Here is a 23,861-nt window from a genome sequence, read left to right as displayed (position 1 = left end):
TGAGATTCATCATAACTTTGTCACAAGTATTTACCCCTTTTTACCCCTCATAGGTCTATGAAATAGGGCTTTAAATCGATATTGCCATGATTGAATTGAAATGCAGTATTTGACATGTCTTGACTTTATCTCAGAACACGTGAATGATTGGAAGCTCAGCACCACAAAACGTGCTGTAGTCTCACTGCTTCGCTGTCAGCACTGGACCCCCTGTCCTCTCTCTCAGGCCATTTTCCTTTCGTCGTCTTTCTTCACAACTTTGTTCTCACTGTTGAACTCACTAATCTTTACTACCCACGATGACCTGAAATATTTCGTCTTTTGCTTATTGATTTAAAACGTAAGTTCATTGGAGCTGTGGGTATAATAAATATATCGCCCAGTACTACCCAGTCAAGCACCATACACATTAGCATAAAGATTGTTCTCAGACGTAAAATGATGTGACACACAGTTGATTCCCCGTGGGCCCGAGCACGGATTCTAGACGCTAGCTAGGTTAGAAAGATACTGCAGAAATACTAGAATTACAAGTCTACTAGCCCTCGTTTTTATTGATATGTTATAGATAATGTACAGTAAGTAGATAAAAACAGAACTGCAGTAGCATCGCTGATGCCTTTCTCCAAGGTTAAACCACCCACACACAGAACAGGGAACTGGCCAGTAGTCAGCTTATGCTGACGAGACCAGTTCACGGCTCAGTCACAAACAGCTGGTCTTGGTGCAGTCTTAGTCTTCCCCTTTGGTTCTGGCAGGGACTAGGTTGTCACTGCCATTCAAGCTCTCAGCCAAAAGTCTGTATGAAATGAATTAATTAGGCTATATTTAAAATAAGTACATGGCAACCATTAGTTTGTCTCTGTCCAGGTGAGGCACGTCACTTTTTAGCTTGTTCACAGAAGTCTTTAATTTGTGAATAGGATGCAAGATGTGAATGTATTCAATGCTTGGAAAGTTCCAGATTTTCCAGATTCTTTGTGGTGTGTGCTTGCTTAAGATTACAATGTGTGTGAAGTGAAACTTTCAGAATAGCCTTAATCACAAAACCACATAAGGAGTGTCTGCAGACATCATAGAAATTAATCCTGGGGAAAATGTCATTCCAGGCACGGTTTTGCTGACATCTAAATCGAATAAAGTTGCATTCTGTCATGAAGCTTTTCATAGAGCCTTGCAACGCCTTTATCTGTCTCTAGTACCATAAGGCACTGAATCATTAAGTGGTGTATGACTGCCAACAGTGGCAGCTCCTGGCAGACAGTAAAGGTTTACCATGTAATATATTTACTGGATGACCTTGAACCTGCAAACATTTGTGCATTTCGGTCAGCTTTTACTCCCCTCATAAGAGTGGATTCATAGGAGGTCAGCCGCAGCTGGACTTTGGCCGCTGTTGTGCTCTGTGTTTTGAAATGCCCTCTAAGGCTTGTTTTCATTGATCGTTGACGTGTCCATTCCAATCCCTTTCGCAGGCTGACCGGGCCATCGGGGTATCTGTCCGACGGACCAGGAAACTACAAATACAAAACCAAATGCACGTGGCTCATAGAGGGGCAGTGAGTGTGCACCTTCATTTCTGCTTTCCGATACACATGTACACATGCACGTGAATGATTGATGCTTGTTGTGTGGACAGGGTTAACTCCATTCTGAGACTGCGCTTTGAGCACTTTGCCACAGAGTGCAGTTGGGACCATCTCTATGTGTATGATGGAGACTCCATCTACTCTCCTCTACTGGCTGCGTTCAGGTACGGTTGGTAGGGGGGTTCTTTAAGGAATTAGCTGCATCTCTGACTGTTTTGGCATGTTGCGAGTGGCCAGATGAATCCCCCCCCCCCCCCCCCCCCCACACACACGGATTGGGTGGTTTTCAATGTTTTCAAAACATCAAATGGGCTACATGTATCATGCGTGTATAAGTTATTACAGAAACTGCAGTTGGAATTCCCTGAAGTTTTAGTTATAATCATTTCCACCCTACTTGGTGCATGTGAAAATGCTTTGTTACTACTAAAATTAAGCATTATTCTACAATAAGCTACATAAAAAATGTTTTGTGTTCGAGCAAGGTACCTACACAGAACAAGCGCTTAAAATGCATGTCACCATGGTGATGTGGGGACGTCGCAGACCCACCCCTTTTCCTGTGTAGAATCCACTCAAGGCACATTCCAGCACTCTCCATTTATGTAGGAGGCTTCCACATAACTACAAAATGTTACGGAAATCCACAAAATGTTTTACATCCTCTAACCAAAAAAACAAATGTGATGCTCTGTCATTAAATGAATATGAACCATATTTATTCAATGAGTATGGAACAGAAACTTGACAATGTTGTAATTTTCAAAGACCAACATAATTTTCATATTCCACTGATTACCAAGTTTCCACGAACAGAGTTCAAGCTGTCTTTAAAAAAAGGGGCTTTCTGCCACACAGGCTCCCTGAGTTTTCTAACAAAGTGTTTTTAATAGTAGCATAAGTATAGTTTTGTTTTGTTTTTTAGTTTTGTGCGGACGTCTGTAGTGTTTGTGAACCATAATGTGGAGGAGTGTTTATTGTTTTAAAAAAACGTAGGCGTGATGCAGTATGAATTCCTCGATTTAAGACACTTAACGATGACAAACTGCTGTTTTGCTTGTACCACTTGACTGCACTTTACAAATGCCACATAGAAACTGCCACACCACCAGGAGTAACCAGAGGGGCCGGAATGCTCCTGGCTCCTCCCCCACCCCCCCGTGCCACTTCCTTCCAGCGCTTTTAGTATTTAGATATCCGATCACCTGTCGGGTTCGACCCGCTTCACTGCAGAACCGCTGGGTTTTGCTCTCGGAGTGGCTGAGTCTGTGGATTAAGCAGTGATGGGCCTCTCCCGTTTCAGTGGGCTGATCGTCCCCGAGGCCTACAACAACGAGACGGTTCCGGAGCTGGTGGCTGAGTCTGGCTTCGCGCTCCTCCACTTCTTCAGTGACGCAGCCTACAACCTCACTGGCTTCAACATCTCCTACAGGCAAGTCGTAGGCCTTTTCGCTATCCATCCCTTTGCCGATGTGGCGAGAACATAAACGCTCCTCTCCCAGATTTGATCTCCCAGAAAGTGCCTGTATATAAGTGACAGACCTGTCCTTCTTACCTCAGTGTCTGCATGAAGGCTGTACCAGCAGTGTTAAACTCATATCTAAAAACAAGGCTAGTAGCAGGTGCACTCTGTTAGGGAATACCTACTTCACCCCAGAACACCTGCTTTATCAGATCAACTATGTTCAATGGTTAAACGCTTTAATTCATAATTAGGGGCTTTGCATTCTTCATTCATTTTTCATTGACAGAAAAAAAAGTCAAGTCTTAGTATGGATCTTCATCTATTGAAGAGTTAACTCTCCACCTAGGGTCTAATTCCCCCGTGTCTGGGAACAAACGTCGAGGCTGTGCTCTCTAACCAGAGTGTTGCAGAGGGAGCGAGGGAGCAGGCGCACGTGTTTGATGTCTTTGGCCTCTGGGTTTTGGGGAGGGGCTGCTGCCACAGAGTTCTGCTGCTTCCAGCTACAGTTACTATAGCGACCGTATTCATGCCGGACCCCTTTCCCCCCAAAGAAATGCTGCGGAGTGTACTATCAAAATAACATCAAACACAGCCGCACACACACCCACGCATACACACTCATGCTTACACCCTTCTAACACTTCTTTTCTCAAAACAAGGCTTACTGTAGGGCATGAAACAGATGCTTAACTTTCATGCATGCGTGCAAGCGTGCACACACACACACACACACACACACACACACACACTCTGTCTCCCTTCCCTTCTCTCTCTAACTCTCACTCAGCCCCTTCTCTCGCTCTGGCTGTCCCTCTCTCACTCCATCTCTCTCTCACACACACACACACACACACACACACACACACACACACAGCTCTGTTCAGCTGTAGCAGAGAGTGAGCTGCCTACTAATGGGGTAGCAGTAGCATTTCTAATGCCAGCACAGCCTTAAATGCAGCACCTGTGTTCCTAAAATTAGCTAAAGCTAACCCTAGTGGCCTAGTGTCTCGCACTGAGTCATTAATCAGACAGTTAAACCAAGACTCATGTTATCTTACACACGTCATTAAAATGCAAAAAAAAAAAAGTATATATACCCAGCTCACTCTGCTACTGGTATCTGCATATATTATATAATCTGTTTCCTAATATATCACAAGGAACCAGTGCTAAATGCTTATTGTTGTGCAGACAGGGAGAAGGCTAGCACAGAAGTGTCTCTCTCTCTCTCTCTCTCTCTCTCACACACACACACGTATTGGGCTATCCAGTGCTCGTCTTTCTGTATTCTGGTAATGTAGCTAGCCTAATAATGCTAAATAATAATCACACATTGCTTTCCATAATAATAACCCCCTCCATTAGCCTTCCAGAGCCCACCTTTGATAGTCCAGGGCAGTGTAGGTTGTTTGAGGTAGCGCCCCCCTCACAGTACGCCAGTGATGAATAAATAACACACTCCCATAGTCCACCATGCTCGGGTGCTTCTGCCTTGACTACAACCCAGTCATCATCTCTCACCGCCCCCCGCAGGTTAAACGCGTGCCCAAACGACTGCTCCGGTCACGGTGTGTGTCGGCCGGATGACGGGACCTCCGGGGAGCCTGTGCGCTGCGAGTGTGTGGACGGCTGGAAGGGCCGAGCATGCGACGTGCCTTACTGCGCCCGCGACTGCAGCGGCCCCGCCCACGGCTCCTGCCAGCCCGACGCCGATCGCTGCACCTGCGAGCCGGCCTGGCAAGGTGGGCGGCCCCTTCGCGCGGATAGCCACGCCCACAACGGGCAAGCCACGCCTCCCTCTTCCTTCTCGTTTACCTGCAGAGCCCCCACCTTCTTCTCAAACACCGCTGTGGACCAGCACAGCACCAGCTGTGGACGGGGCTGAGCTCCAGGGTTAAAGGTCACATGTGTTTTTGTTTTTGTTTTTTTTTTTCCCCTGGATGTTCCGACCGAACGCGTCAGCTCAATGCAGGCTGGCGGCTGCTGACTCGTACGGTTATTGGCGTAGGTTTCTCTGATGGAGCCTCTAATAGCTCTAACAATGTGTGCATTCACTGCCGCGAGATGGACAGGAACTTGTCATCCGCCCTACTGAGTTTGTAGGTGTGTGGCTGTGTAAACAGATCACCTCTTGTACACCCATTTTCTGAGGTTTGTTACAGTGACTCATGGAGGATGTTAACCTTCCCTTCCTGGTCTACTTTTGCCTCTCCAAACTGTTCTTTTCTCATTCCCTAGTTGGTTCTTTCATTCTCTCCCTTTCTCACTCTCTTCTTCTCTGTCTTTCTCTATGGCTCTCTCTCTCTCTGTCTCTCCCTTTCTCTCACTCTTTCTTCTCTGCCTCTCTCTCTTTTCCTTTTTGGTTTCTCCTTCAGCCGTAGTCTGAATTTGCAAACATTATTAACGTCATCTATTCATCCATTCAAATGCTGAGGGAAGATGGTCAAGAACACGTTGGTTTCAAGTAAACAGGTGGTAAAGAAGCAGGAAGTGCCTCGCTGTTTGGCCATTCTCACAGTATTTATACCATACTGTTCTGTAAGCGTCGGCATTTATTGGGAACGAATGTGAAGATATCAGTAACGCGCTCTCTCTTGCGTGGTCAGTGCATCATTAACACTCTTTCCCCTTTCGGGGTCAGCGGGTTGGTGCCAGGGGTTGTGCCCACGTGTGGGGGGGCATGCCCACCGGTGCTGGGGTGCGCCCACTGGTGCAGCCGCTTAAACTGGCACGGCTCCTGCGTTGCGGGTCTTTAGGTCAGTCAGGGCAGGAAGGTGCATGCTCCTCATGGCTTGTGACCCAGCATTCTGTTCTTTGGGCTTCTCCTTGCATATGCCTTCCAGAGATGGAGTCCTGTTGAATATTTAAAGCTTGGTTGACTTGGTTTTGTTCTGCAGTGCTGCAGAGTGGTGTTGGCATGTAAAGGGAGTAGTGACCTTGGCTGAGTCCACCCACCCAGCTCTTACAGAGCAGCATGTTGGCAGGAGCAGAGGGTGGGATTTGTTTAAATGGCTCCAGCAATCCTCTGTGAAGAGTTAATTTTCATAAGTAATGGATATTGGCTTCGTCTCTCTGAGCTTTTGCAGGATTTTCCGGTAGAGTTTAGCGTGCTGTTTTCCGCTGGCTGTTCCCCTGACTGTGCAAAACTTCAGCATGGCCTCACCACTCCAGATTGGCTCAGGTTTCTTCCCTGCTTCAGCTACTTTTTGGAATTTTAGTAATTGTTGAATATTTTTCCCCCGAAAATATTAATTTACTAAGGGAAAACCTCCATTCTAGCAGTGCTGCCTGCATAGCTGAGCAGGGCGGTGTCTGTCCTACAGAGTGAGCGTGTGCTCTGCAGGGGTTTGGAGCTGATAGTAAATTCATTAGCGTGCCGGGCTCAGGCGGCTGGTATTGATTTGATGATGTACGCCATCTAATGTCCGACCTGATGGATGACCTGCTGGGTCCCCTGCCCCGTTTCTGCTAACAGAAACTGCACTGTTACATCAGCGAAGGTGAAATATTCTGGCTAAAAGGAGTCGATTATGTTGATGCACAGGGCGTAGGCATATTGGACGTTTGACGTTTCCAGTGCAAGACATGTTTATTAAGAAATTCTGTAACTGATTAGGTAATATTGCTAAAAATTATGAATCTGTTTAGGTAATTTTTGAAAATTTGTGCAGTGGCACCTTCTGTGTTTTTCCCCATTTTGATCATAATTTTCTTGTAGTTTGGCTCCCAGCCAGTGAAGACCGCTGATGCTAAAATTAATTTCATGTGAATGTTTAGTTAATGATGTAATGTTGTGTATGGTGCCAGCTGCTAATAAGCTGTGTGTGTGTGTGTGTGTTTCAGGTCCTGATTGTTCAGTCTCAGTACCTGCTAATGTTTCCTTCTGGACTCATGAGGAGTACAGCGGGCTGGGCTTGCCACGGGCTTCCCATAAGGCAGTGCTCCACAAAGACGTCATGTGGGTGATCGGCGGACACGTGTTTAACTACACAAACTACCAGATGGTGACAGCGTGAGTTTCCATGCACAACCCCCCCCCCCATACACCCCACTGTGGACCATAAGGTGTGATGATTTTTCTCTCTCTCCCTCTCAGGTTCAGCCTCTCCACTCAGAGCTGGATGTCTTTGAACTGGTCGGTCAACTATGTTACGGCGCGCTATGGCCACTCTCTGGCTGTGCACGAGGTGTGTGCACGCATTCTAAATAATGATGATCACTACTGCCAACCTCTCATCATTCACAGTAAAAAAAAAAAAAAAAAAAAAAAAAGCTTATTTACATATGTTCTGCATGTGTCCTGCGTCTGTCTCTGTGTGTGTGTGTGTGTGTGTGTGTGTGTGTGTCCTGCACGCCATGTAGAATAAGATCTACATGTATGGTGGGAAGGTGGACTCCACAGGGAACGTGACGTCAGAGCTGTGGGTGTTCCACACGCACAACCACTCGTGGGAGCTGCTGAACCCTCGGGTTAAAGAGCAGTATGCCGTGGTGGGCCACTCAGCCCACACCGTCCAGCTGCAGCCCGACGGCTCCGAGCCTGTCATGCTGGTCGTCTTCGGCCACTGCCCCCTCTACGGATACATCGGCCAAGTGCAGCAGTACAATATCGGTCAGCACCTCGTAAACACGTCTGCTCATTTTAGTCTCATCATCTTTTTTTTTATTTATGTGACCTGCAGTTTAAACTATCATTCATCATGATATCATGTCTCTGTGTCGTCGTCCCCCATCCACCTTTTCTCTGGGTGCAGTGAAGAACAGGTGGAGTGTTTTGGAGACGAGTGGGGCGCTGGTTCATGGCGGCTACGGCCACAGCAGTGTGTACGACCCCCAAACACGCTCCATCTACATCCACGGCGGGTACAAGGCATTCAACGCCACCAAATATGGCCTGGCCAGCGACCTCTACCGCTACCACGTTGACGAGAACATGTGGTGAGCTTGCAGGAAGAGAAAGGGCACTGCTGTACTGAGCTCCACCTCACTTCCCAGAAATCAGACCAGCTGTAAACGGCCTTAGAAAGTGCAGCGTACCAACGCAGTGCAGAACCCTTCAGAGTTAGTGGCACCTTTGGTAAAAAGGCCACAGAACATCTCTCATAATTACAGTGTAAAAGCAAACCGAAGAACAGCAAGATATTTTTAGCAAGTACTCTAACATTCGAGTAGGGCACTGTAATTATGCAAGAGCAGGACACGTCTGAAGCAGGTAATGACACGTCACACAGCCCGTCCTGGGACGTGCACGCCCACGCTCCGTGGAGGAGTTGTGCTGGTGACGTGGAGCTGCTTTTTCGCTTCCACTGTGTGCTGCGCTATCCCTGCCCTGCCTCTCCCCATCGCCTCAGTGACGTACCATTGTTGCCGCAGGTCGATTCTGAAAGACAGCGGCTCCTTCCGCTACCTACACACGGCCGTGCTGGTGGGCGGGAACTTGCTGATATTTGGAGGGAACACCCACAACGACACATCCATGAGTCATGGTGCCAAGTGCTTCTCCTCTGACTTCATGGCCTATAACCTGGGTGAGTAAGCATTCCAAACCACTTTTCTAGCACACATGCCCACGTTAAAGTTCTATTTCAGTCATTAAAGATCCTTGATATAGATTTCCAAATTCTAAATTTTAGACTACACTAATAATGTACAGGCTCTCATCGGAGACAAGATTGCCGTGAAACTAGCCAATATTATGCAGTGTTCTTGGTTGTAGCTGACTGAAGGTTGCATGCCAGCTTGTCTGGCCAGTAGTGTCATTTCTCCACATCCCATATCAGTATCTAGGGCAAATGAAGATCTTAAACACTTTATACCACGATAACTTATGACCTTAGTTTCACATACCCACTAACTCTCGCACCCTGCTTGATACGGTACCGATTGGACACCCTCTGTTACTTCACTTGAGGGTTAGATAGGTCTAGGATGTGAACAGTGTAGGTCACCTGGGAATATTTGGTCTTAATATTTTCACTAGTATTACAGTGAAAGATTGAAAGGGTTTTTTTTGGGTCGTGGGGGGGGATTGGGAATATCCATACTGCTTCAATTAACTGTGTTGAAACACTCACGCCGAGATGCCAACACACATTTAGTTTAAATCTCCAAACACTCTCTTCCACACCCTCTGGGTGATTGTCAGACACACAGTAGGCGATTTTCTAGCAGTGGGACATGAAGTAGTCATTAGTTTATGACTGACAGATTCAAACATTTAGAGTCTGCAGGGGATCTAAAAGAATGACCGCCAGCCTGTTCTAGTATCGCTCTGAGTGTAGGAGAGAGATGGTGAGAAAGAGGGAATGATCTTGTAATTAAACAGCAACAATATGGTTTAAAATATGCCATAACAAAGAAAAATACAGATTGGATATATAATCTAAGACGTGCGTTGGGTGTGCAGTTTATATGGAGTTCAAATCTCTAGCGAAAAGCTTACAGCTGGTGCAGGTTGGTGCTCATTTAGACGTGGACACCTGCTTACTGCACATGCTTGACCATGTGGACAGTTTAGCTGTCGCGCAGAAACCGCCTTCGCATGGGCAATTTTCCTGCCTGCTCACACAGAACAGGCCCTGGTCATGTCTGGACAGCGTAGCATCAGGTGGAATGAGCTGTGAATTGGGCCAGCGTTTCCGCTTGCCTGTTCCGACCTGTTCCCTCCGCTGGACTTGTAAATTAAGCAGAGGTCTGTCTGTGCCATGAGATTAATTGCTGTGTTTGAACAAGTTAAATGCTGAACTCAATTAAGCCTAGAGTTACTCTCATGGATGTATTCAGGAACCGAAATCCTCCAGGGTTGCAGTTACCATAAAGTCCAGCAGAGGGCAGTGAACACCAAGACTTGATATTCCATGGACTTTTGCCACAAGTAGGTTCACACAGTATTTCAGTAAGCAGATGACAGTTAGCATCATGGGGAACGCTATTGTCCTTTCATTAATTTCCCTGTAAACTCCTCCCTCTTATTACCCATCATACTCTGGTATCCAATTCCTTTTCAGTACGTTCAGGTCTGCAGTGTGGGACATGGAATAAAACTGGTTCTTGTTAGGAGCCTTGGGATGATGAGTGTTTTGGGAGAATTATCTTTTTGATTTTGTTTGCATGGCTTTCAGAACAAATACCATCACAAAGGATTTCATGACAGTTCAGCTGAGACATGGCATGGGCCAGAAACTATTAACAGAAACAAGGCTCGAACGCAGGTGGTTTGGTAAGAACAGACATGGCCAGTGTGGGTTTAGGAGAATTTAGGGTCATGTCATGTTTTCGTTCCTGGAAAGGGAGCTGATGAATTTAAATGGAAGCATCAACGTGACTTAATTGATTCGCTCCGCTAAATCCTCATCAAGCGGTTAGATGAAGACGGGCCTGTGAAAGAGGGTGGAAATGAAAACAAGATGATGGCTATTGTAAGATATTCACCAGAGTCGGGCATTATTATTTATGTTCATGAGGGGAATTTATCTCGGTCCTTGAATTGTCAGAATAAAAAATGAATTAGGATATCCAGCTAGTAGCTTACTATAGCAGTCCACCACTGACATACCAGGAAAATAGTAGACTTGACCACACATATTTTGGCTAAGGTGGGTTTCCGGCCAAGGCTAAAGGAGTATTACTTCGAGTTTCACTTGCATCCCTTCCACACCAACATCCGGGCATGCTGGGCTTCGAAACCACCCTCGGTGTAACTGATAAGCCACTAAGACCTAATGTATGCTGAGGTTCTTTCCCCAGTTCTCAGGACCCTAAACGAGACTTGAGAAAGACAACTAAGAAAGAGGAAACTGCTCAGCCTCCCGTCCTCTACGTCATTTAGACAGTCATCCATGTCCTTCGTTGGCTGAGTCTGTTGTATTGACAGCTGTGTCATCAGCATGGTGGCGAAGGCTAATGCCTGGCAGCAGCAGTAAACGTGGGAATGGCCTTTCAACAGTGGCCAAGCACACTGCTCCTCCTCTGCCGTCAGCATTTACATTTCCCAAACGACAGCGGCCAGACGGCATCGGAACCGTGACAGTCCTGGTACGCTAACGGTTTCTCTGAGACTTTATGAAATTGGATCTCTACTCGCATAGAACTAGGCTTGGATGTTATAATTACTGCGATTGGGTAATAAAAATGGATTAACAAGAGCAGGGGGTGAATTCAGAAGTTTGTGTTTCCTATTTGCCAATCTTAATCTCTAATAATTTCTCACTGCACACCTGCGTATGCCTCCTAGTCAATTTGGGATGGTGCTAAAAACGCATTTAATGCTGCTGTTGTAGTTGCAGTTCAGATATTTAGTGTACATTACGACTGCTTTATTTTTGTAGTTTTATGTAGAGCGGAACTGCTCCCGCTATTCCTCCAAGCTGTTTAGCCTGATATCTCATACAAGGGAATGTGTGTGGCCATCGTACCATGGCTTATCTTTATATGCCTTTTATATCGTGTTGTTGTTATTATCATTATTATCATTATTATTATTATTATTGCAGTCTCCTGTAGTGTGGAACAAAACGTAAACTCCGTTGCACGTGAGAATTTGAATTCACAAACACCTAATAGAACAGATTAGAAAGGTGTATTCTGGCAGCGTGTTAATGAAGTCGGTAGCGGAAGCAGATGTGGTGCCATTTTGTGAGGGATTGAGGTTCAAAACCAAGCCGTCGTCTCCGCTGTAGGAGCTTCTTCCCCACGTGGAGGACAGCCGCCTTATCGGCACCACCACCAAAGCGGAGGCCGTTAAATCTGAGGTGCAATTACAGCAGGTGCTGCATCCTCTCCCTCTGTGCCTCGGCCTAACAGTGGATACCGTAATTGTTTGCTGGGCAAGCATGCTAGACCCCTCTGTCACGCATTGAAAAGACTGACCGGCAGAAAATTAATCATAAAGGATTGGCCCGTATTTACATTTAAAGGCGGCCCAAATGCGGGTGTGATGAGAATTGAGTCCGTATACCAGGTTTAATCCTAAATGACACTCATTCTTTATGGTAATGCGAATAATTCTGTTACTGAGAAAAACTATGTGGGAAGATGTGAAGGTTCATTTTCTCTGTTGATATACTACCACCAACTCTAATTAAAAGCATATATCCTAACTACAGGACATGGTCTCATTAACTTTGATTTTATACTTTATCATTTAGAACAGAAAATCTACAGAGAAAGAGGCTTTCCTATGCTTCAGTGTGTAGGTAGGCCACAGGGGTTCTCTATCTGCCTTGTTCTTTAGAATAATGGACGCTATCTGCTTAGTCTTGATTTTCCATAGCAGGCATTATTGACCTGTTCTGTAGTCGCTTCCGCTCTGGAACTGTGGCTTCTGAGTGACACCCAAAGAGTCGATCGATGCAAAAACTGATTTCCCCCCCCTGCCTCTGGCTCACTTTAATATTCCTAATTCAAGAATATTAGAATCTGTAACAAGTACAATTTTATAGCTGACAGGAAAAAAGGTGAATTTTCCAGTAAATTACACCCACGCCATGGATCAAGTGGTATCTAGAGTACTGTCTAAGACTAGTTCCTCCATCACAACACTCTGGGCAGGGCTACTGCACGTGCAAACCTGGGAGAGAAGTGTCTTTTAAAACCAAAACACTCATCAGGCTCATTGCATATTTGTTGCAAAACAGACAGTACTAATTTCAGCAGTAATGACTAAACATAGTAGCTGCCTTTGATGTATTCATAAGTCAGTGCTATTGATTTTTTAAAAAGTAGGCTTATAATATAGTTCTTGCTAATTTCTAATAATTTGTTTTATTCCATTGTTTACTGCAGTGTTTGACGTTGCTAGGTCACTGGCAGATGGTTGTTTTGCCTGTTAATCAAATCAAATCAACCGAAATGGAGTGAGACGCAGTTCTCCAGATTGTAATGGCTCTTTTGCTGTCTGTCTTCCAGCATGCGATGAGTGGACGGTGCTGCAGAAGCCGGACCTGCCCCACGACGTCAACCGTTTCGGCCACTCGGCTGTCTACAGCGATGGGTAACTCCACCCTCCTTAAATCCCTTCAGCGACAATGGCTATTATGCACGAGGCATATTGGTTTGGGTGGCCGTGCGTATCAGAAGCGCTGGGTGTGTGAGGCGAAGCCGCTGGTAAGGCCGGGGAGTTATGAGTGAGTCTGAGTCTGCTTACATTTACACGCTGTTACATGACCTCTCCTACATTTCTCTCATATGTGTGTGTGTGTGTGTGTGTGTGTGTGTGTGTGTGTGTGTGTGTGTGTGTGTGTGTGTTTATATGTGGCTGCGTGGCATTGTGTGGTGCTGTTTTGATATAAGCTGCCTACGGTCCACACTCTCACGTCTCACCTTGACACCACCTGCCAACTGGGATTCCGAATCACAATGCCGCATTAAATTGATATAAAACGGAATTATTAATTTAGGCAGTGCTTATGCGCAATAATTATTCACTGAAATCGAAGGCTGCCTTAGTTGCACATGGCAGCAGTAATGTACTACTCTACGCTGTAAGCACTGAAAGGTTTTTGCACTGGTAAGGACGAGAGTAGCCATTGTATTTACACATGCGCATTAAAGCATCACCTCCATTCCAGCAGGACACAGTACGCCACAGTTAAAGATAAAGACACTCTCCACCTGTAGCGATCTGTACTGGACGGGTGTGGTGCAGGGAAAGGCCGCTGTACCAAAAGGCTTATTGGCCGTCGCACATCTGTGGAGTGAGCTGCTCTTCGTGCACCTTTCACTGCATCTGGCTTGTATTACAGGCCCTGCACTGCCACTGCTGATTTGGCCTGTGAAACGCAGCTCCCCAGTTCACTGCTTTATAATCATTTTAGGGCTCCGCTGCCTGCCTGAATAATGGACCCTCGATGCTTCGACTCGATTTCCCCACATTGAGCTGTTTGGAGCAAATCAAGGCATTATTGACCAGTTCTGCAGTTGTTTTCACCCTGAAAGTGTGAGTTGTGAGTGATGCTGACAGAGTGGATCGATGCAAAAAATGGGTGTTTGTTTGGGTTTTTTTTTTTTTTTTCTTGCTTTAATATTTCTAATATAAAAAATATTAGAACATGTAACAAGCACAGATTTTTAGTTCACAGTTCACACACACAAAAAAAGAAGAATTTGCCAATAAATTATACCCGGTCTGTGGATGGGTAGTTTTTAGAGCGCTGTCCTATGTAGCAACTTCTCTTGGGTCTCGGTAACTGCCCTAAGTAGACACAGCTCCCAAGCCTAACTACCAGAAAGAGGTAAAAAGCTTTCATTGAATCCAGCAAGCTGGAAGTTGATGTACTGGCAAAAAGGCGAGTTATTTGCATCCTGCTGGCAAGCAACAAGGCCAGATCATTTGTGTACTTCATAAGAGGCAGATCAGTGCTTTCATTCTGCACTTCAGTCGAGTGTGTGGATAACAGCAGGGGATTTATTACATATCCCTGAGGAGCACTTGCATACAGGCCAAAGGCAGTAAAGAAAGGTGTTTGGGGAAGAAGAAAGATATTGATGAGTTCTTGCCCGGGTGGTTCTCCCAGGAACTGAGATCCAAAGAGGATGTTTCTCTCTTTACATGTCACTAAGATGCCCTTTCTAGACTGTGGATCTCTCAGTCTAACACCTAGTCTTTTATCTCTGTCTTTGTTCTCACTATCCTCACCTAGTCTTCTCACCTTCTTTGTAGTCCTTCCTCTTTTGTCTAATCTCTCCTTATATTCTCTCTCTCTCTCTCTCTCTCTCTCTCTCTCTCTCTCTCTCTCTCTCTCTCTCTCTCTCTCTCTCTCTCTCTCTCTCTCTCTCTCTCTCTCTCTCTCTCAGGGTGATGTACGTGTATGGGGGCTTTAACAGCCTGATGCTGAGTGATCTGTTAACGTATACCCCTGCCAACTGCTCTGCCTACACCTACGCAGAGGAGTGTGAGCTGGCTGTCCCAGGCTTGCGTTGCATGTGGAACTCCAGCAGTGATGCGTGCCTGCCCTGGGAGCCTGTGCAGCCCCTCCGAGCGGAGACCGTGCTCCGCATGTGCCCACTCAGAGCCTGTAAGTAGCAGTGCGGCCTAAGCGCCGCAGCACTGAACAGCTATACGTGCAGATAACCAAGTCGCCTCATGAAAGCATTTTCTCGTTTTTTAGCAGGTTTAAGTTCAGTTACGTCATTATAGCAGATGTGTGCACATACAGTGTCTACCCTTCTGGGTGGGTGTTTCAGACGCAGGCAGCGACAGGTGTGACCAGTACACAGATTGCTACAGCTGCACGGCGAACACCAACGGCTGCCAGTGGTGCGCTGAACACTGCATGGCTGCCCACAGTAACTGCACAGCTGCCTCGGTGAGGATGGAACCCTTGGCCCAGAGAGTACCCCCCCCACACACACACACACACACACACACACACACACACCACCCGCTGAAGGAGATGTGCTCTAGCAATGGAGGTGTTGGAGACGGAGGAACTGGAGCTGGTCGTGGGTTCTTAAGTGTTGGCTTCTGTGTTGATTTTCCGACTCATTTTTGTTGCACTGAATCAGTTTTGGCTCGTTGGAACTGTTTGACTGGGTGTTTTTTCTGTTGTTTTCTAATTTTGTGTGTGTAGTTATTAGAATGTATTAAACTGTACAGTTCTTATATAAAGCTGGGTATTTGCTGCTGTTCTGCCGAGTACAGGGGGCCGTAACAGAGTATGAGGCGTGTCCTAAAGACATCCTCTCATACTCGTGTAATAAGAAGACCAGCTGTAAGAGCTGTGCTACTGACCAGTACTGTCAGTGGGAGGCCAGGAACCAGGAGTGTATCACTTTGCCAGGTAAAACCTCTAATTGCACTGAATGTGAAATGCATGGCAGAATTAATGGTTACTTTAAAATGCAGTCTTAGATGTTCTCCATAGTCAGAATAATGAAATGTGGTGTTGGTGGGGTTTTTTTTCCTTCTCTTGTGTGTGTGTGACAGAGAATGTGTGTGGGGAGGGTTGGCACCTGGTGGGCAACTCGTGTATGAAGCTGATCACGGCGAAGGACACGTATGACAACGCTAAGCTGGCCTGCCGCAGTCACAGTGCTGTGCTGGCCTCGCTCAACACCGCTAAGAAAGTGCAGTTCGTCCTCAAAGAGCTGCAGAGCAAATCTGCACAGGTAGGTGGTGCTGCTCTCCTGTACTGAGCTGTCCACTCTTGCAGTCTCAATGTACACAGTGTACTGCCTCCTCCTTCTCTCTCAGGATAATACTACAGCTGTAGTATATGAGGAGTGTGCACTGATGAAAACTAACTTTGTGGTTTGTCCCTGTTTGTGTGATTTGTGTGTGTGTTTGTGTAGTCTAAATCAGTGGTGACCCCTTGGGTGGGTCTGAGGAAAGTGAACGTGTCCTACTGGTGCTGGGAGGACATGTCCCCCTTCACTAACTCCACTCTGCAGTGGTTGCCAGGGGAGCCCAGTGATGCTGGCTTCTGTGGGTACCTGGCCGAGCCCAGCTCAGGTGGCCTGAAGGCAGCTGCCTGCATCAACTCCTTCAATGGCAGCCTGTGTGAGCGACCAGGTAAGGCCGCTCAAAAAGAAAACACAGGTGGTTGCTTGGCGACAAAGACTTCTATAGACCAATGGATGCTGTACACCACACACACAATATCTCTCTCTCTCTCTCTCTCTCTCTCTGTAGCCAACCACAGTGTGAAGCAGTGTCGCACGCCCTGTGCTTTGCGCTCATCCTGCAGTGAGTGCACAAGCGGAGGCTCTGAGTGCATGTGGTGCAGTAACATGAGGCAGTGTGTCGACTCCAACGCCTACGTGGCCTCCTTCCCCTTTGGCCAGTGCATGGAGTGGTACACTATGAACAGCTGCCCACGTAGGTCCTCTGGCCCGCCGGCCCCGCACACATATACCTGAGCTCATAACTAGGACCATTAAAGCTACCACAATAATACATATTAGTTCTACGGCGCTGGAGATGTTACTATGATAATGACTTCCGGGTATATCATGTATCGGAAACTTGCCGTTAAGGTACCACGTCATGATAAGTTACAGTGGGAGGAAGGAGCGCGTTCAGTAACCACCCTGGGTTATCTAACATTGCAGGCTTTAACTGCTACTGCTACAACCACAGAAACAGAACAGTACATAATAGATACCTCAGCTGTTGGCGTGTGCAATAAGCACATCGGCTGCTAAATATCCCAAATATTTGCTACTGTTTGAACTGGTTCAACAGACCTATACAAATAAACAAAACTAAACATACTGAGGTGTGTATGAACAAAATTAACAAAACTATAAACACTGAAGTGGTCTTTCTGTTGGGGCTGCTGCTAACAACCGTTTGATAGTCGAATTATCTATTAATTATTGCAACATATAATCAAATGATTGAATTACTCAGTGGATCTTGTTTAATTATCAGCTTTTAAATGTAGCTAGAATTTGTTATAAGCATGTATAACTAACAATAAATATGAATAATTAATTCAGATACGTATTTTAATGAACTTTCCAGCTTATATAAAAGATAAATAAAAATTTCAATATGCAATTTTTTTCTGTGAAAATTTAAAGCAAGGTTAAGCAGCGGAGCAACAATAAAACAACAAAGCTGTAGCACTTCATCAAATGAATCAAATCAGAATGTCTGCATTTCAAAGAAATTAACCCGAGGGCAAGGACAGCAGCCTCTTCAGACTAAAGCTGATATAAAAAGACATTTGTTAAACAAAAGAGAAACATTACTCCAACACACTGTTTCAAAAAATCGAAATCCAAGCCACATTTTTGGTTCTTGGTTATAGAATCATGTGTAGATATAGAAAGGCATTCTAAATAAATGATGCCTTTCTATGTGTTATATTTCATAGAACATGTGATGGTGACTGTGATGGTGATGCAACATTTAAGATTCACTGCTTTTTCCATAATGCAGAGAAAACAAACTCATCTCAGTAGAGAAGCTGAGAAAGTTCATTTAAACTATGTGGAAGACCACACTCACACCAATACCACGGTGTTAACAGACATTTTATTACTGTTACAGTGGGAATACCATAAAGTTATGGGGAGATGTTTATTGAATAAACATGGATAGGAAAAACATGCGCAACAATCAATGACTAGAATTCTGTTAATTACCAGGAGTATTAGGTTCAAAAGAATAACCATCTTAACAGGCAACCAAGCAAAATTTAAGGCAAATGATTTGTGGTGGATGCAGGTAGCTAGCTAAACTAATAAAGAAAACAGAAGAGAAACAAAGAGGAACCTGTGGGGGTAACCAGCTGGTTAATCTTTTTATTGGTCAACAAGACAAACAAATGGAGCTCATCAATCAACAACTTTGTAATGAAAGCATGCCTACAGTATAATTGGAGGACCGTCTGGAGGTGCATGCGTGTGTTCCATTGGCTCATCTGCATAGCGCGGAGAGAACGCAGGAGCATACGTCTGACTTTGAGGTGCCAGGTTAGCGTGCAAGGAGGTAAAGTTGGTCTTTCATCCCACTGCCCAAATGGCAGTGAAAGGAGCATCTTTTCCTGTTTGATGGCTCTGAGAGAGCGTGTGCTGTTCCTTGAAGTCGTTCTACTGACTCTGAGAGTGATGATGTCTGATGATGGTCAGGAGTCCAGGGTGCTTAGTCTGAGGAATTGGACCTTCATAGCTGGCTCGACCAGAGAGCTACAGACCTTCGCGGGCAGGTCCCTCCGAAGCGGGAGTTTGGGTTCATTACCGGCAGTACAATGAACTCCAGTTTTAATCAGCCCATGTAGGGGAGTTTACTTGACATTAGCTAGGGTAAGCAAATTCTGACAAACACATGCTAAGGATAAGAAACTAGTCAAGAAAATGAAAGGAACAAAAGAAAACATTAAAATTAGAGTGTGGTAAGCAAACTAACGTAGCCTGGATTTGGGTCTTCATAGCTGTTTAGCGAGAGGTTATTGACTTAGTTCAGAAAATGAAAAATCAGAGCCTTTGCATTTGAGGGGGAAAAGGGCTTCCCTAGTTCATGCATATTCAGTAGCCTTTGTGTTCATGATTGGAGGAAAAGAATTTAGCTTCTACAGGAATACATAGGATCAACTACAAAGAAAAAGAAATTAAAAAATATATATATATATATTCCTACCCATTTCTGCCTAAAGTTTGGATAATCAACTTAATTACTTTCCTGTTTTCTAGAAGTTGCAAACTACTAGTTTTAATATATTGTCCAATTAGTTCATGTAGGATTTCTGGTAAACACAACTAGGAGTGAGTAACAATTTGTTTACAATATGCATGAGGTAAGCAACATACAAATTGGATAATCTGGGTGAATAATGCAAATGAATAAGGAACAAGTAATGAACAGAACAATGCGACAACAAATGCTTATGAAATAACAGGCTCAAACACCACAATTTGGAGATCATATTAAACAATGAGTAATGTATAGTTATTTTATCATTTGACATCATATTAGATTAAATGGCAAGTTGTTACTTTGAGAATCTGTGGGATGAGAGAGGTTAATTTCCCTGGTAGAGATTTGAGTGTAATGGAATTTATAGCCAGTTTCTTGAAGTATAAGGCTAGTAAGCTTTTCTCCTTTTCATCCATAAGTTTATGGCATCAATGGAGAGGGGGCTAAGGGTCAGAATGCCAGACCATCTTGGTACCAAGGCCGTTTATGGCTTTGTTGCTAAACCTCAAAGCACCAGTAGGTCCTGGGTCTGGTCCGTGGCCCGGGGTGGGAGAGCGCCCCCCTTTGACCAGGTCAAAGTTTCCTCAGGGGAATAATTTGTAGTCTGTCACTCACAACAGTCCTTTACCTTGAGTTTATTACATGGTGTCAGAAGCTGGTGAACAGACTTCCAGTCACAAAAGGTGAAGTTTATTGCTCCAGAGAGCTACTGTTTCACGAAACGAGGGGAGTGGGCCGAGTGGAAGAAATGCTTTACTCGCTGTCAGACAGCGACAAAGCTGGTTAAACGGGGGGGGGGCAGTGTTATGAGTACTCTCATTTATGCATTAGGCAGGGAGGCAGAGAACATTTTTAGCAGAAACAGAGAGAGATTATACTGTAGCAAGTTTGATGCCTAATTTATCTCGAAGCATAACCTCATTCACGACAGGGCCTGCTTCCACCAAAGTACAAAGACGAAAGGCATACATTGAGTCTTCATCATCAAAGGTGAAAGGGTAAATAGCCCACTCAGCAGACCAATGTTTCAGTCAGTGGGTCAAGTAGAAAGTGTTTTCCCGCCCGGATACACATGAAACCAGTAAAGGAGGAACTGGAGACAATAGAGTCCAGCAGCATCATTGAAAGGATGATAGAAAAAGTGATGCACCCCCATGGTGTTAGCCCCAATGAAATCGGAAAATGTGCATATCACCTAAGTCTTTATTAAAAGACTTTAATAAAGTAGTCGGTTATAAAGACTTAATAAAGTAGAGGTTTATACTGCCAGTAAAGGAAGAAATCATTGCAGGACTGAGCGGGTCCACAGTGCTCTCGTCACTAGATGTTATGGCAGGGTAAATTCTGCTCGACAAAGACTTTTATCACTCCTTTAACCAGATACTGTTTCAAGCATCTCCCTTTTGGTGTCAGCAGTGCCTTGAAACTTTCCAGAGGAAGATGGTGGAAACACTGGATAGCCTAAAAGGTGTGGCAGTATATATGGATGACATGATTGTCTAGGGTAAAGACATGGAATAACACGAGTAGCACCTAAAGAGGGTGTTGGAAAGATTAGAATCGGTCTGAGCCTGAATGCCGAGAAGTACGTACTGAGGCAGAGGAAGTTACACTTCTTAGGTGACGTGATTGACGCGGAAGGGGTGCACCCTGATCCAGCTAAAGTATCGACGAGCTCTCTGAAATCATCTGAGAAAGGGTACTAGGATTAGCTAACTATCAGGGCAAAGTACATCTCCAGTCTCACCGCAGTTGGTCAACCATTGTACGAGCTACTGAAATCTAAGTGGACATCGGGTCCAGCACAGTAGTCATCATTCCAACAAATCAAAAAATTGCCTACATCAGCACACAGTCTTACATACTACGACATCAACAAACCTACAGCAGTTTCAGCCGATGCAAGCAGTTATGGGATCAGCGCCATGCTGATGCAACTCCATGGGCAAGATTGAAGAACCGTGGCGTATTGCTCCAGATGCCTGAGCGAGGCTGAACCCAAGTATGCCCAAATAGAGAAGGAGTGCTTAGCAAGTGTGTTGCCCTGTGAGCTATTTGATAAAGACTTGTATGGCCTAGAGGGATTCCATTGATCATGGACCACAAACCCTTAGTATCTTTGATCAACTATAAAGATCTGGATAACGTACCGATTCAGTGCCTGAGATTTTTGATGAGGTTTAACCCTATGGCAAAGTATGCACCAGGCATGACATTAGTTGTAGCTGATGCACTGTCAAGAAGCCCCTCCAGAGACACAGAATGACACTACATGCACATGGATGTGGAGTGCTGCATTGCATCCGTAATCAAATTAATTCCTGCTACAAAACAGAAAGTGGACTGCATCCGAGATGCCAGAGCAGCAGATGAGAGGTTGCGAGTTCTGATCAGATACATACGGTCAGGATGGCCAGAGCACATTGAGAAAACACCAGCATTAGAGCTGTGAAAACTCTGCACAACAAGTTTGTAACTAGAGGTACCTGGATAGTCATACCAGTGGCACTGAGAGCTGATATATTAGCTCATATTCTCGATAGTCATCTAGGCTTATCTAACTGCAGGGACAGGGCAAACAGCTCAGTATCAAAAATCAAAAACAAGGTTCTAGATTGTCAATCAACCCATGAGTTGAGATGAGCTCACTCCAGGGAACCACTGCTCTCCACGCCGCTTCCAGACCATGGTAGAGAATTGGCCTTGACCTGTGTGAACACAACAAGCAAAACTATCTGGTGGTATCAGATTATTGCTCCAGTTATCTAGAAATCCTGCATGTGCCAACGACAACTAGTGCTCAAGGAGCGCTATTTTTTAAAAAAAACAAAAAGATCCTCCTCTTGCACTACTGTGCTACCAAGTGAGACCATGCAGCAGTGCAGTTGCCAGCCCAGCTGAGCTATTAATGGGTCGTAAAATCTGTCCAACCCTACCCACACCCGACAGCAACCTGCTGCCTAAGTGGCCCCGCAGAAACTGCATGGAGGCCAGGGATGCTGCGGAAAAGTGGAAAAGAGCCCATTACCAAAACAAACGCCATAGAATGAGATGTTTAACCACTTTGCGGCCAGGTGACACCATCTTGGCTAAGCTGGATGATCAGAAGCTCTGGTTGATGTTCACAGTCGTTACCGCCAAGAGTATTACGCCGAGGTCTTACTTCATTGAGAAGAAACAGTGTGTTGCGCTTCGACATAACTGGCGTCATCTCCAGGCAGTCCCTCAGGACAGCCCAACGTTGTTGCGACACACACTGCGAATAATGGCTGTAACCAATCTTGAGGCATTCTGATGAGCCTGAAGGAGCCTTGTATATCACATGGGGGCAGACTGTCCACTACTGATGGGCTGACCCAGACAAGGTCTGAAAGAATCAGTAGGCCAATAAAGAGACTGGACTTGTTAGAGTCCACGTTGTGGATGTGGGGCAAGTAAGGGAAAGAAAGGCACTGCTGAACCATTTGAGTTGAATGGACTGTTCAGAGTAGTAGAATATTATAGGGTAGTATTTTGTTGAACCAACTCTCGCAATATTTGTTAAAAGGAAAGTTCTTGAGATGCATGTTACAGGGTTTTGTCAGCTGATATGTGGATTGCAAACTTAATTTGAGAAGGAATTCAGTAGCGTAATACTGTCTAATGTTTGGGGAAATTACTCAACACTGTAGGCTGGTGGAAGAAGCCCAAGTGTCATTTTAATAGAAGGGCATTTCATAATGATTGTACAGCTCTACCCCAGTGAGGGGAAAGGGAAATTTAAAAGGGGGAGATGTAATAGTAGACAGCAATCACAACTTTTGAATTGAGAGGTGTGGCAATAAAGTGTTGTTGGTTGATCTGAACTGGGTACATATATGCATACAGCGTTTGTTTGTTTTCTTATTAAAAAGGGTACTCTGAGTGACCAAAGAGTTTCCTGTCCTTTATCTTGAGTTTATTACAATGGTGATATAACAGTTCTGGGTCTGAGCATTCTAAGTCAGCACAAAAAAACCCCATAGTGACGTCACCAACTAATTGACAAGTAAATTCATGGCACCCTTATTTTCTGTGTAGATAAATGTGATATGGATATCACAGTGTCTAGCAAAGACTTTCCAGCTATTTTTCCAATTTTTTAAAATTAATGCAACATTTCATGTTGCCAATGTAGTATGTTATTCGAATCGAGTATCTCTTTAAATCTGGTTAGTCATCAACTAACTGTAGTGACTCATGTGTTTTGAGACATGTATTCAAATTCTAGTAATCTGTTATAGTAGGTTGCTTTTGAAGAGTTCTGGTGTTTGCGTGTGTGTTTGCACAGCGGAGAACTGCTCTGGCTATAGGACGTGTTCTCAGTGCCTGGATCAGCCTGGTTGTGGGTGGTGCACTGACCCCAGCAATACGGGACGGGGCCAGTGTATGGAGGGCTCCTACCGTGGGCCAGTCCAGACCCTGCTGCATGCTCCATCATCCATAAGACCTACCCTCATCTCTGCCCCTCCGCCAATACTTAATGTGAGCTTATGTCCCCAGGAAAAAAAGTTCAACTGGTCCTTCATACAATGTCCAGGTATGTCATACATGCACATATAACTACAACTGCATGCACGCACACACACCTTCACTATGCAATCATGCACAGTAATGCCTTCTCCTCATATAGAATTACATTTTTTTC

The 23,861-nt window shown here is 45.1% G+C and overlaps 1 protein-coding gene across 7 annotated transcripts in view; it reads left to right on the top strand.

Moving 5' to 3' along the window:
* atrn (attractin) overlaps positions 1-23,861 on the top strand; it is a 53,864-nt gene that overhangs the window by 2,311 nt on the left and 27,692 nt on the right. For all 7 annotated transcript variants that reach the window (XR_014126600.1, XR_014126601.1, XR_014126602.1 and 4 more), the window contains exons 2-18: positions 1,476-1,559; positions 1,640-1,753; positions 2,893-3,021; positions 4,588-4,796; positions 6,898-7,066; positions 7,151-7,241; positions 7,417-7,666; positions 7,809-7,992; positions 8,428-8,582; positions 12,961-13,045; positions 14,848-15,068; positions 15,238-15,359; positions 15,695-15,833; positions 15,980-16,161; positions 16,345-16,564; positions 16,685-16,870; positions 23,505-23,753. Coding sequence is in view for 3 of the 7 variants with exons in the window: in XM_035531622.2 (XP_035387515.1) it covers positions 1,476-1,559; positions 1,640-1,753; positions 2,893-3,021; positions 4,588-4,796; positions 6,898-7,066; positions 7,151-7,241; positions 7,417-7,666; positions 7,809-7,992; positions 8,428-8,582; positions 12,961-13,045; positions 14,848-15,068; positions 15,238-15,359; positions 15,695-15,833; positions 15,980-16,161; positions 16,345-16,564; positions 16,685-16,870; positions 23,505-23,753 (2,789 nt within the window). In the remaining 4 variants the exon portion in view is untranslated. The remainder of the gene's footprint in view (positions 1-1,475; positions 1,560-1,639; positions 1,754-2,892; positions 3,022-4,587; positions 4,797-6,897; positions 7,067-7,150; positions 7,242-7,416; positions 7,667-7,808; positions 7,993-8,427; positions 8,583-12,960; positions 13,046-14,847; positions 15,069-15,237; positions 15,360-15,694; positions 15,834-15,979; positions 16,162-16,344; positions 16,565-16,684; positions 16,871-23,504; positions 23,754-23,861) is intronic.

Source organism: Electrophorus electricus, chromosome 12, assembly GCF_041902795.1.
Source record: "Electrophorus electricus isolate QZ-2024a chromosome 12, ASM4190279v1, whole genome shotgun sequence".
Lineage (NCBI taxonomy): Eukaryota > Metazoa > Chordata > Actinopteri > Gymnotiformes > Gymnotidae > Electrophorus > Electrophorus electricus.
Note: the sequence above shows the minus strand (reverse complement) of the source record. Positions and strands in the feature narration are given on the sequence as shown.